Source organism: Cuculus canorus, chromosome 2 (assembly GCF_017976375.1).
Source record: "Cuculus canorus isolate bCucCan1 chromosome 2, bCucCan1.pri, whole genome shotgun sequence".
Taxonomy (NCBI): Eukaryota; Metazoa; Chordata; class Aves; order Cuculiformes; family Cuculidae; genus Cuculus; species Cuculus canorus.
Window position 1 is genome coordinate 124,465,815 of NC_071402.1, and position 14,207 is coordinate 124,480,021.

General features: G+C 41.8%; 1 protein-coding gene across 8 annotated transcripts in view; it reads right to left on the reverse strand.

Annotated features, from left to right (window-relative positions):
• Positions 1–6,340: 6,340 nt before the first annotated feature.
• Positions 6,341–14,207, reverse strand: part of CREB5 (cAMP responsive element binding protein 5) — a 258,138-nt gene continuing 250,271 nt past the window's right edge. For all 8 annotated transcript variants that reach the window (XM_054060285.1, XM_054060290.1, XM_054060291.1 and 5 more), the window contains one exon: positions 6,341–13,075. In XM_054060285.1, the coding sequence (XP_053916260.1) occupies positions 12,912–13,075 (164 nt within the window). In that variant the 3' untranslated portion in view covers positions 6,341–12,911. The remainder of the gene's footprint in view (positions 13,076–14,207) is intronic.

The window sequence follows — 14,207 nt, forward strand, 5'->3', positions numbered from 1 at the left end:
CCAAAAAGTGTCTGTAAAATAATCCCCCCAAAAAGCTGCTTCAAGCTTGGTAAGAAGATGACTGTATTAGCACTGGAGTTTGCAGGGTGAGCTATTAGGTGCTGAGAGACACCATCTAGGGAGTCTGACCCATCAGAATTTGAATGTAAAAGGCAAGTGACAACTGAATACATGAAAAGCCTTAGAACCTGGTCCCAAAGCCCAGGGACTTTTCCCTTCCTGAAAAGCCTGTTTATCTTCGGATGAATAAGAGTTACAGAATTGGAACCTAAGGAAAAAATAGGTGGTATCCGTGGCTAAGGGAATGTCTCCCTCCCACCCATTTGATTATAACCATGTGCAAGTTTGGCTAATGAGACTGCAGGGCTTTCCCCTCGCCTCTGTGGAGGATTGTGGCATTTTATTTAAATGCCGATATGGTTCCCCATTCCTGTTCCTCACAAGCTTTTGGTCTGGGCAAATAAATAAAGAGCTGTCAGAATCAGAGAATCTTTTTTACAGCGTATAAAAACCTTCCCATCTAATCCAAGAGGAAATCATAATGTGAAGAACATTGGTGGTTTAATGGCCTCCTAATGAGGATGAGCTTGGCCAGAGCTTTGAAGAAGACAAATGGAAAGAAAAACAGCTCATTTCTCCTTGAGGGCGAGGATTAGGATTTCTTGAGTGGACTGCATTGATATGCCTTCAGCAGGTAAAACTTTGCCTGCTTGAAGTCTAGTGGGGCCCTGATATATGGGCTGTTGGCAAGAGGAGGGAAGGGGGGGTAGGAAAGCAGTGGGCATGCTTATGTTTTCTGGTTTCTCTGTCAGTCTATTCCTCTCTGCGTGCTGCTGGGAAAAAAATGAAAACAATTATATTTACCTAAATCCCTGGGTAATTAAAGCACTAAATTAAAGCCTGAAAAGAACTTGAAACTCTTTGATGAAAAAGCCCATACATGGATAGCATTCTCATAACTTTACGTGTCTGGGGTTCTCCCTAAGGTACTGGGGATACACAGCAAATACTCCATACAGCCACAGATAGGTGATCACATCTAATTTAAAAGCCCTCATTACTCCCTCCTGACAGGCTTGGATGTTTGCCTGCCTAGTTCCAAGGCCAACGTCGATCCATTTAAAATTAATATTTTTCATTCTTCTCTCCACCGCATGCATGTAAAAGCTGTCCTTGGCTTCCTTTCCCAGCTGCTGGCTCCGATTAGCCCAGCAGCGGCTGCTGGAGCTCTGCTTTGCTGCACTGATGGGATCCTACTGCTATTGTACTACATGAGGAGCAGAGCTTTCCTGGAAAAGGGACTGCCTTGTACTTGACATCTTCCTTGGCTTTGGCAAGATGAGGAGGATTAATTTCCAGTTGGGAGAAATGAGCCTTTTTCTTGTCCCATTCCAGAAAGGACTTTTGAGTGCCAGGGTCTTGTTAGTGTCCTCCTGCAGCAAAGTCCCTTGGCACAGCTCAGCCGCATGTGCTCCTTCTGCTCACCTGGGGCTTGAAAAGGAAGAAGTAGTTTTGTGAGAGGAGCAAGGACATTTGTGAGAGTAAAAAGGACTTTGTACAATTATCCTTAAGTGACACACAGCATACCATAGCAGAGGAAATAGCTTTCGTGAAGGTACACCTGATGCTTACCCTAAGCAATTAAAAATGTGGGTTCTGCCCTGGAAAGCAACTATAAAAACAAGAAAAACAATACATTGTTTTAATCAGCAGCTTGGCTTTCCCTCTACCTGCAGGGTGAGTTTTACTCACTCTTTGAAGGCAGAGAACAAATCTTATTTTAAAGCTATTTTTGGCTTTGTGGGCGTTAGAGAGGAAAGACAGATCTGGATGAAGCCTTGCTGGTGAGTTAGGACCAGGAGTGCGGTCAGGTGGATAAACTTCACAGGGACAACCAGGCAGCACCACCGCCACTGATGGCACAAGTTGTGGACACCATCCCACCTCGGTTTCTGTCTTGTGCCGTGGTCACAGGCTATGGGTATGGCTTCACCATGCAGCAGCTCAGGCACATCTTGGCCTTCTCCACCCCACTGCCTTCCTGGGGCTTTGCACGTGGCAAGTTGCTTGGTTAGCCACGCCACGGTTCAAAGCTGGGAACTCAATAAATACCTTCTGCTGTATTTTCCCTTGTTTTTAATCAGTCAGATTTACTTGAGGTAATTACAGCACCTTGGTTTAGCTCAGCCCTTGCAGTGTGGTGACAGGAGTCACCTGCAGTGCCAGAGCAAAGTGGGTCAGTGCAGCGCAGTCCAAATCTTGCTTTCAGTGTGGCCAGGATGCTGCCACATGGTATTGCTGTGGAAATGCAGGGCTGTGGGTGTCCCTGCACACCTTCTACCCCACTCCACGGAGCCCTAGCAAAAAACAGGTAGCAGGAACACCTTTGTGGAGGATTAGTGGTCCCTCAGCTATTTTAGGGGTTGGGTTTAGGAGGACTGAAGGAATTAGGGGCAAAGAGGGGTGCCAGTCAGTGGAGCTTGCACATACTTTAGCTGAATGATAAAAATTTTCCCTCCGTAGGCAAGCCACCACTGCTGCGTGACAAAAGCAAAGCTCCTGCATGCTCATCCTCCCCATTCAGCTTGCAAAAACTGTTTGGCTTTAACTTTAATTCTGATAATTTTACTTTTAGATCAAAGTGCAGGGAATAGCTACAGAAAAAACTCCAACAACAAAATACCCAAGCCAAAACAACAGCCAGTGTTGTGATACCAAACACAATCCTGTGTAATGTCGTTTGTGGTTGTGTCCCTTTTCTTTTTCTTGTCCACAGCTACATGTTGTCTTTGTGGCACAGCTTCTTGAAGCTAAGAAAAACTTCTACTAAGCTGGGATTGGCTTTGCAGCTTTATAACACAGAATGAAAATTATTAGAGAAACAAAAGAGGAAATGCAAGGAGGATATAGAGTCCTTCTATACAAAGCCTCCTGTCTTCCTACGTGATCCATTATAATCCAGAGGGCCCCAGATTTAAACTAATCTGCTTCTGCCTTTATTTATTTTTCCTTGAGTCAATTTCCTACATGAACTGGCCGGTTATGTCAAGTATTTTTCTTTCTTTTAACTTGAGTTGCTGTCAGCTGAATGCAAAGCCCTGTGAAAACACCTGCTGACCTGCTGTATACACACATACACACATCCATACCATCTGCATCTACCTATCTATATCATTTATATGTATCTATATTATCGATATCTGCCTGTCTATATATCTGTAGCTTCATCTGTATCTGTATCAATATTGATGTCAATATATCTTTACCTGTATCTGTACCTATATCATCTATATCTGAATAGATAGCTATATAATTTGCTTTTAGGGTGGGGCATACAGGTTGCAAATTTCTCGAGCGTCTGCAAAATAAAACTTCAAACTCCTCTCTCTTTTGGGAAAGGCAGCTTCTAGCTCAGGCTGCTCTGGCTTGCTCTGCTGGCAAGTCCTAGGGGAATGGGCTGGTCAGGTTCACTAATGGCTGAGCTTTTGTGGTATTTGCTTACCTAACACAACCAGAACATGTGTCTTAAATATTTTATCAGCTTTGCAGGGTCATTCTCACACCATGGCATTGTGTTGCACTGGCCAATAGAGCAGGTTGGAGGAAAAATGGTGCTCAAGAGCACTGCAGAAAGTGGGTTTTGAGAGAATGGCAAGCTTTAATGCCCTGCTTAGAGATGCCAAAAAAAAATGTTCTTGTTGCAGCAAGGCAGATGGGACACAAAAAGAAGTTAAGGCAGTTGTAATAACAAAGCAAAACAAACAACTGAGCAAATGACCCCAGTTGCTAACTCTGATCTGCAGGGTGGTGGCAGTCCTGTTTTAACTTTGATCCCTCCTCTCCTACTCTTATTTGCTTCATTTTTTTTTATTCCCTTGAAACTAGTGCTCAGGAAGTTTTGTGTTTAACCTTGTGTTTATTCCCTATGAGCCAAGATCTTGAATGGCCATGAATAAAAACTTCCTGTAAAGAAAGTGGGTGCAACAGGATAATTTTGGGGTTAGTCCCAGAGCTGGAGTCTCCTGTAGTGGGTATCATGGAGAGGAAAACTGGTTTCCTCCAAACTGGCCCATTGCCTGCCTTCAGCCTAGCAGTGCTGGCTTCAGGGTGGGCAGGGAGAGGTGAGCAGTAGGTCTGTATTGCAAGTCTTTGCTAGAGCTGTGGGTGGCAAGGGTTGCTGATGAGGGAAGCATATCCAGCCCCACCATTTCTGAGTCTGTCAAGTGCTGTGTGGAAGGAGATTCCTCAGGAAGGAGATCAGAGTCCCTTTGACTCTTTTATGCTAAGAGTCAGTGTGACATCAGAGAGCTTTACATCCTTGCAATGGTCAGTGTTCCCTCTTTCCCACTATTTTTTGAAAATCACTCCAAAACTAACAAAATCCCAATCGTATCTGCCTGCTTCTCCACCTCTTTGTTGAACGGTTTCTTTAGCACTAGTCCACTTCCAATTTCTGAGCTCGTCTCTGTTTATGTCTGGGCTCATTTGGGTTCATCCCCTGCCCCTAGTCCCACAACCCCTTTCCGGGGGAAGCGTCTGCTTTCTCCAGTTGTTTGTTGCTGATCTGCTATGCTGCCTACTTTGTGCCAATGCCTTTGGGTATCTATGGTGCCCTCTGTGCTAGTTTATCATTCCTACCCAAACTATGCTACATTGCCTTTAGTCTTGAGTGCCCTCACAGGAGGTAGCTGAGGTTGCAGCCTCAGTTCAGTAAAAAGCTGAGGACAGGTTGAGAGGCAAAGCAGGTCCAGACAAAGCATGAGGGGCTTTTATTTTCAGAAAGGAGTCTCTCTGCACCACTGCTTTGACTGATATTAAGCTGGAGCAACTCTCTCACTGATGCAGAGCATCCTCAGCTCAGACTAGTTCTGGCCACATTCCTGCAAAGAAGAGGGTAAGGAGCGTGCACTCACACTGATTCATTTTTTCTCTATTAATAACTTTGTTATGATGTCCAGAGCAGCCTGGAGAGAGCATTAGTAACAGTGGACTGCTTGGAAGAGGAACAAATATTGCGATCAAGTTTGGGAAACCATGAATCAGCTGTAAAGGGCAGTGTTACCTCAGCCTGAATGCATCTTGCTTAGCTCATACTGTCAGGTGTAGATATAACTGTGTGGACAATAAAATAGTCCTGTGATATGCCTTCATAAGAGGCATCTATTTTTACAGATATGATGATCCTCTTTCTGTATTTGGTCCCAGACCAAGAACCCTGCTGTACAGATACAGGTTAAGGTGAGGCATGACAGCCCTGCTTTAAAGGCAGGCGTATACAACTTCAGAAATGGCTCTAGCTAATCCCACACCTTGATGTTTGGGGAAAACATCTGCTGTATCCCCTTGAAGAGGGAGTCATGTGCACCAAATGCTCCATCTTCCAGCCTTTAAAAGGGGGGACAATGGAAACAGGGGCATGACTCTGCCTTTTTCCTACCCATTTTGGGAGGGTGAATGCTCTTGGCTAGATTTAGCCTTTTGAAAACCAGGGAGAGAGCACCAGAAGTTGTACTCATGCCAAGGCCTCCAAAGGAGCAGCACGGTCATGCCACATGAGGCTGGATTTATGCAGTGTGACACCAGGACCAAACATTTGTGAGTGGGCTGGACCCTGTAGCCAAGGCTGCACCTCGCAGGTCTTGGGCCCCCATTGGGTCAGGCCAACGCCGCGGGACTGCCAGCAAGGTCATCAATTTGCAATAAATCTAAAGCTGGCTTTCCTGTTAGAGAGATGGGTTCATCTTGACTAACTTTAGATTACAGTTTACACATTATTGTGCCAAGGTCTGTATTGGACCAATTTATAGTGAGAAATGAGGTTGGCAAGATAACAGGGGCATCACAATTAGAGCTAATTAGCCCAGCAGGAAATCCATTTCCAGGCAGCTTTTGGCATGAGGCAAGGTTGGCGGGATAACAAGCGTAGAGTGTATTTTGATATAAGCACACTCCAGCTGCAAGCAAAAGTAAAATAACAGCTTGTCTAATCCTTATGCAGTGGCCTCACGTCAGACTCCACCACGAAAGTCTTTTTGTTTGAGGCTTTGCAGCCTCCCTGCTTGGAAAAGGTTCAGAGAACTTGTTCTTGCAAAGTCACCTCAGCTGCCAGAGTGCAGTGGTGGGCTGTAAGGTCTGCACAGCCCCTCAGTCCTATGGTGAGACAAGATGATGTCCAGCACCATGGTCCTCCTCCAGTTTCGGGGGAGATGAGGGATTACAGCTCAGAACAGACACCACAGATGAGTAACTTGGTTTAAGTGCAGGAGTTTTCGGTACCATAAAATGTCCGAGGTATAGACGCAGCTGAACTACTGGAACTATTTGTATTTGAGTGCTTTATTATACTGGAATTGCGGTGATATTATTAACATTTGTACAAATGCACAAAATTCCTGTCTCTTCTAGCTAGAAAGAGATGTAAAAATCTGACGTAGTTGAACAGTCTCAATGAACTCATTGTCCATTTGTAACAATAATGGGTTCACAACAAAAAGCTTAACATAAAATTAAACATATTAAATGCTGCAGCAAGTATTTACACTTATGTACCAAAAAAAAAAAATTGTCTCCCTCCAGTAAGGAAGGTGGTTGCTTTACAGAATAAAACAAACAGACAAACAAACATAAAACCTTTGCATATAATACAAACAACCTCAAGCCCCAAACTTACTGTGACAGCACCTTTTTTTAATATAATATATATATTTATATATAAACTTCGATAGTTTAGGCTTACTCCAAGCAGTGCTAAAAGTTCCTTAAAACCAGGACAATGATAATAATCTGAAGAAGCAACATTCAGCAGATGAATGCTACCCAGTGTTCGAATGGAGATGTTACAGAGAGGGGTACAGAGCTCGCGGCCATGGGCTGGGAAACACTTAGGTCCCAGTGATAAAGTCCTTGGCAAAACTCTCAGTGGCAATTACTCTTATTTGGAAGAGCAAATACACCTTTTGTGCAAAATAGTTTGTCTTGTGGAAGCATAGTAAAGGTTGTCTCTGACAAGGGTCGGTCTCTTTGCAATCTCGGCTCCAACGAGTGGGGGAAAAAAATTCTCTTGAATTTTCTAAATTCAATAAAGGAAAATGCCCTATCAGACTTTCCCCCCTCTCTTTCTTACACTGCTACAGTTTCAGCAAAGCCAAGCAGATCTTTCAGTCTTCATTCAGAAGGCTGTAGCACAGATTTTTAGTTGAAAAAGAGATTTGGGTCTATGAGTCTCACGGCATCAGATAGCATGCTCTTACTGTGGGCTTTGTGAACAGTTCCACCAGGTAAAACTCAACATCACTAACATTTAAATTGCATAAATATAGAGCTATAGTTTCTGAATCGCAGGTGTTACACATTCGTCTAAATATGGTAAGTTACAATTATTGATTCCAGTCCAAGAAGAGCCTGGGAAAGGATCAGATTTCCACTTAAGAGAATGTCTTGTCTGTGAGTGTGTGTGAACACTGACATTTTTGGCCTCATGTAGTTTAGGATTTGCTATAAAGATATTTTGAAAGCTCTGGAAAACCAATAATGGTAAGCAATTTAGCTCTTAACTGTAAAGCCACTGATAAAACTGAGATAACTGTAAGCTCTGAAGAAAAAAGAGGTTAAAGATGTAAACAGTCTCTTTTGTCTTTGCAGTAAGATGATTATTTCAGACGATGAAAAAATGAACAATTTATATTTGTTTTCATGTTCAGACCTCTTGAGATTTTATTGCTTCTTAGAAATTTTAGTTTGTCCTTAAAAGTTTTCAGTCTCTTTTCTTATTCTTTTTTTTTTTTTTAAAAGGTGCTGTCCCTAGTCAAGTTATAAGGCAACATATTTTATTGATTCAGAACTCTAATACATAGTATGGCCACTGTTATCACTGCAGCTTCGCAGCTACCGTGAATTGGACAACAGTCAAAGTGCATGACAATGCACAACAGAGCCAGTCTCCTGACCTTACAATATACAGGACACTTTGGTTCTCGGGATGAGAGATTATAAATGTAGCTTAGATGCTGCCTCACATACTTTGCATAATAAAACATTTATATGCTGTCATGAAGAGGATGTAAAGTCTAAGTCACACTGCAGACTGGCTGTTCCCAGCTTCTCTGTTCGGGCAGGTGTGAGAGACAAGTTGTAGATATGCCACCAGTGAAAGCATATAAATGTATCTGGTGCAAACGTTTTACAAGAGTATTTATAAATGATTCAACAAGGGAGAGCAAGAAAGAGAGCGAGAGCTAAAGTGCAATTTTAAAATAATATAAATAATTGAAACATAGAAATAAGATACTAATTAGTTGTAACTGGTTTTGTTTTATAGGCACAGTTTAGTTTTTATGTCTACAGATCAATCTTTTTCTCTTCTTTCCCCTCCAATAATTTTCTCTGATGTATAATGGAGTTTCAATGGTCTAAATCTAAGGAACACTGCTTAGTAAGAGGACAGAAGAGGCAATGATAAGGCAGTATAGTGCAACTCACTATGTGATATTAGAAAAGAAACAAGGATGGGTTAGATCTTCAGCGGTGATATATAAAATCAGCCTTAAAAAAGAAAAAGAGAAAAAAAAAAAAGACAGGCTTTCCAGTTATATGTTGACTCGTGCTTTCTAAGACGAGAGAGCACATTTTCCAATACAAAGGAAACAACTGAAGGTTCATAATTTGTTTTGTTGTTACCAAAAAAAGAGAAAAGAACAAAAATAGAAAAAAAAGGCAGATGCTGCATTAAGGAAAGCATTTAATTCTAGGAATTTCTGTACAACTGACCTCAGCAAGCTTTTCCATCTTAGATGGATGACTTATGCTTGAGACCCTGAAAGATTAAGATGCACACACACTGAGAGTAGTTTATTGCAAAACTAATATTGTAACTTAAAAAAACAAACAAACAGATTCTGTACAAGAATACTGTTCAAATGGAATGTGTTAAAATAACATTTATTAATAAATACTTTATAAAATTCTATATGAATACTAAATTAATAGATTCCTGTTTTAAAATTGCTTTGGTCCTCATGAATTTTCATAAATTCACTCTATATGCTTTTTTTTAAAAAAAGGTATTAGCTGCTAAAAAGCATATTTTGCCTAAACTAAATGGCTAGTTTTCAACACTAAATATTGTTGCTTAAAAAAATATGAATCCTCAAAAGTTGGGCATTTAACAACAGTTATAGCTGGCTTGTTAGTTAACAGGACAGAGTCAGTTAACACACTAAATCCACACACACTGAGGCACTGAACCATTGACTTTCCACTATTCAGAAGATGGGCAGCAGACATATAGCTTCGTAGCAGGAATTGACTCCCAACAGCGTGAAATTCTCCATAAATCATCATCATCATCATCGTCCTTATAAAACACACCATGATAGCACACGAACTACTTGTCTCCCACAGGCAGCGTTATGAATATGGCTTGCATATATTTACTTGGGAAAGGAGGGCTGGGGATGATGGAACCAGATCACAGCACTGTTTCTTTCCAATCAAAGTATTGCAGTTGTCCATGGCTGAGATTTCCAACGTGCTTCTGATGTTGCATGATGAGAGATGCCATCCACAGAAATGCCTCCTCCTGAGCAAGGTGCCCACCAAGGCTTGCTGCCCTGCGAATGCTGGGGAGAGTGGGTGAGGGAAACGGTCTGCATCATCCACCGGCAGTGGGACAGGGCATGGAGCCCGGCAAGCCCAGCAACTGGATTGGCAGGCCAGGAGGAAACTGGAGCAGTCTCCAGTAGTAGCTTGTGGAAAAGCAGGATTTCTCCTCTATGGAAAGAGGTTGGTAGGTGCATTTAGAGTGACGTGCTTAGGAAGAAGCCGCTGCCATTGACCACACGGCAAAGGGACATCCAGGGGACAGAGGGGCAGGGGCTTCTCCCGCAGCCCTTGCTCAGACAGCCTCTGGTGCCTGGCCTAAACGGCAGCTTGAGGAAAGGCTGCAGGATCACTCTCCTGGAAAACAAAAGCATTTCAATGTGGATGAATAATATAAGGTGCCTGATACAGTTGGTCCTTTTACCAATGATATAGCTGATATAAATATGCTGCGTGTTGTCTTGGCCAATGAACCTGCGACAGAGTTACAAGAAGCAATAGCAAATAGCTTTTCATCCTTTACTTTTTTCCACATCACTAGCGAGGATTATACCTAAAGGCCAATAGTATAGAGAGGAGACATTTCATTGTAATTACACATTTAGGCCAACATGTGTGGTTGGCTTGCCTAGTTAGCATTAAAAAAAGAAATAATTGAGCTATATATAATACACATCAGTCAAACTGTCAAGTTGCTGAATTTAACAAAACTTAGGCAAAGTTTTTTATTTTTTTTGCTTTTTTTTTCATTTTAATGTAGAGGCTTTCAGTTTAACAGCTAAATATTTTAATTGAGAAGACTGAATAAAATGAAGCTAAACCGTAATTCTAGTGCAGTGTAGCTCAACTGGGTATTCTAATATTACCAACAAGTTTGATTTTTATTTTTAATGTATTTAAGTGCTACCCATATAGAGGGAAAGTTTTAAAAATTAACCCTGTGTTGGCATTTTCTTTTTCATGGTGAGTTATGAAATTCAGACACAGGGGAAATACTTATTAGGTTTTTTTTTTTATAGCGGATACTCAGCTGGAACATTTTGCTCGATTGCATATTTGAAAAAAGTTCCCTTGGGAGCCGTGATGAAGCAAAACCATTTAGCTATTACAACTGGAGGTTAAAAAAAATTATAGATTCAGTATTTAAAACACTTTAAAAGTATATGTTTGTCTAAAATATAATAGAAAATCCTTTACATTTGTATTTTTTCATAATTTTTTTTGGTTCTTAGACTATATAATCAAGTCAAGATTTACACTGTACATTAAAAATCTTATTCTTTTGAATGTGTTTGCATAAATGGAAAGCGAGCTGTTAAAAGAATACTGATAAAAAGTTAGTTACCAAGATAAGAACTAATTCAGAAATGAATAATCCTCAGAACTTTGCTTTTACTTTCAGGAAGCCCTGCTCCTTAGAGTGCCTCACACTTCAGTTGTTGCACTCTCCCACCTGCATGGAGAAAAGCCACCCTTTTAAACTTCACAGCTCCTCTAAAACCCAAAGACACAGCCTTTGAGGAGGAGAACTTCACTTCAGAACAAACTCTGTTCAGGGCTAGAGGATCTGCCAGGAATAAGGTGAATTAGCTTTTGCTACTAAAGCTGCAGCTCAAAATGTTTGAACATCTATCACTAGCTGGGAGCCTGCTTCCCGGGTAAGCAGCGGGAGGTTTTGTTGCTGACAGATTTGAGAGCAAAATCAGATCCCAATACACGGCAAGGTAGCGTAATTTACTGGCATCATCTCCATCTGATTTTCCCATCAATCATGGGTATCACTCGAGGATGCAAATGAGTCGTGCTGAGGGGCAGGCCCAGAGTCCAAACAAAAACCTTAATTGTGGCATAAGTTTCTTTTCCAGACTCTCTTTGCAGGACTGAGTTTTATCTGGAGCACAGTGGGATTTGCCATTCTGGCAGCACTTTTTAGTGGCTGCATGCCTTCTAAAAATTATTTAGCGTCCTAATAAGACAATTCCTTACCCACGGTAAACAGGCATTAAGTGCCATTAAAGTCAGTGAAGCTACACTGCTGTCTGCCAGCTCAGGATCAGTTTGTGGATGCTTAAAGGAATGCCTGCAGAGAGCAGGTCTTTCCCTGGGAATTGAAAATGGCATTTTTCCAACTGGTCAGAGCTGTTACTCTGATTTATTTCTCATTTATAGCCCATGAAACCTGAGGCTGTTAGCTTTTGTTGCTAGAACAACGAGTTAGGGAACAGAACTTTTCCGAATTACTATATACTACATGGATTTTTTTCTATGTTAATGATTGGCAGTGCAAAAGAATTGCTGTGATTCTCAGGTGTTGCTCACTACGCCTGTACCATGCCACAGAAGCTTACAGAGCTGTTAGCATCAACACAGCTGGCTCTCAATCCTGCTTCACCTGGGGCTGCACTGCTTTCGCCTTTTGCTGTTTATTAAAAACACTAAATCAGGAGCATTTCTATTTTTTTTAGAGTCTAATGCTCGGCGCAGAGCAGCTGCAGGTGAAGAGCCAGTGAAAGCAGCAGCCGTGATGACAGTTTTTAGGTGGGCTTGAAGTTGTTGCTTGTTCATCATTATTCTTCAAGAAAAATAGAAGGAAACGAGAAAGGCTTGGAATAAAAAAAAAAAAAAAAGCAGAGAAAAAAAGCCAGGGGATGAAAAGGGTTTGGGGAGGGAAAAGGAAGGTGTAAGAATAACTGGAGGAGAAAAAGGCCAGGGCATTGGAGAGAGGATAAGGGGGAGGGCTAGACAAAAGGGCACATTATTTGGGCTTGATTTTGTCCTGATAGACACATCCTATATAACCACTTTGAAAGAGGCTCTGAATGCAAGATGGAGTCTGCTGATAGCACAACGCTAACTCATTTTTTATTATGCTGTCAGCAGATGCCCTCTCTATGTATTTATAGCCTAATTACTCCCAGTTACCTATGTATGACTCTGTTTAATACTCTTCATGCCTCACATTGGCTAACAAGCTACAGTTTAACACAACTCTGTATTTCTGAGGTTTCAGGCTAGTTTGGTGAGAAGGAAACAGAACTATGTACAGAAACAGTTAGGTTTATAAACAAGTAACTGGTACCAAAAAAAACGGAGAAAGCACCAAAGCATTTCTCAAGCTGATAGCATATTAATTGCATAACTCCCTTTTATGTAACTAAGTATAAAAGACATTTTAATAACTATAAAAATGAAAGCCAGAGTCTTTCAAGAACTGAGGAATCTTCCAGGCTTGAGTTACAGTTGCAAATGTCCTTAGCACAGAGGATGCTTTGATATGCTACCACACTCCCCTAGCAGTTTCTGATCAACCACTTTTAAAGGATCGGATTGATGTCTGTTCTGTGGCTGGCGAGCTGGGTCAGAGTGGAGCTTCCCACAACGTCGCTGACGGAGGAGGAGGTCGTGATGGTGTTGTGCTGGATGACTTGCTGCTGGGAGCAAGCTGGGACTGGGCTCGCGGGAGGACTGCTCTCGGGACCTGGGAAGGGGGTGAGGGCACAGAGACAACACACATTGATTTTTCCATTCGAGTAACAAGCCCAGGCAGGGTAAGACTCCTGGAAAAGAGACATACTAACAGCAGCACTCACAACCTGAGTCATGCAGAAGTCCCAGGGTTTGAAAATACACAGTTATCCAGCACTCTCTGTCTTCTGATCTTTTGCAGGTTTTGTTATTTTTTTAAGCCAGCTTCTCTGATATCAACCTGACTTCAGGAGTTGGGACCTTGAAAAAAGTCCAAGAGCTTTAAAATTTTTAAAGCAAAGTTGGGATAAAAAGTCCAATATGTATAAAATCAGTTGGGATGCTTAAATGCTTTATTTGCTCCAGCAGGAATCAAAATTAGAGTGCAGTGCACTGCAGCACAGAAAATCTAATTCAGACAACAGTTGATAGGCATGTAATGCAATTATGCATTTTTTTCTTTGAGTACTGTTAAAGAGCCAGATGCATAGTGATGCAGACAGAAATGGCCTCTATTTTAAGACAATGCCGCAATCTAGCAAATATTAACCCTCAGGCTCTTCTGAGCTGTTCTAGAGCCAAGCAAAGAATTTGTCCCTAAATTACCACTCATAAAATGCATCAACTAGACAGAATCGATTCAACATCTCCATTAGATAATAGATTTTTGAAAAAAAAATGAAAGAGTTAAAAAAAGAGTTAACAAACCTTGGAAGCCTGTGCCAGGCCTGGTCTGTGCCACTGTCAGAGCACAGTACCATTTTCGCTGGAGGGGACTGTAATGTTTTCCTTTTTGACTTTTCTTTTGAGAGTTATTTTAATGTTCTGGCAGCACTGTGCCCAGGAGGACTCTTGCAGGTTTGGAGCTGTGAGTTCAAGCAGGATCCTCCACAGGGGAGCGAGCATCCATCCGTGTGCATCTCTTTGTGGAAGGGTGGGGTAGGGAAGTCTAGCTCTGCTGTGTAGGATGCAAACCAGGGCTTTTTTTGGTTTTGAGCAGGGCTGGATAAATAAGGGTAGGATACTGGATGGCTTGGATGATGTTTGAGAAGACTGGTTCAAGTGAGAATATGACCAAGAAGGGGTTCTGGAGGGAAGAGTTAGAAACTTTGCTTTCCTGTGAGCAGTGTGGAGACAGTGCAAAC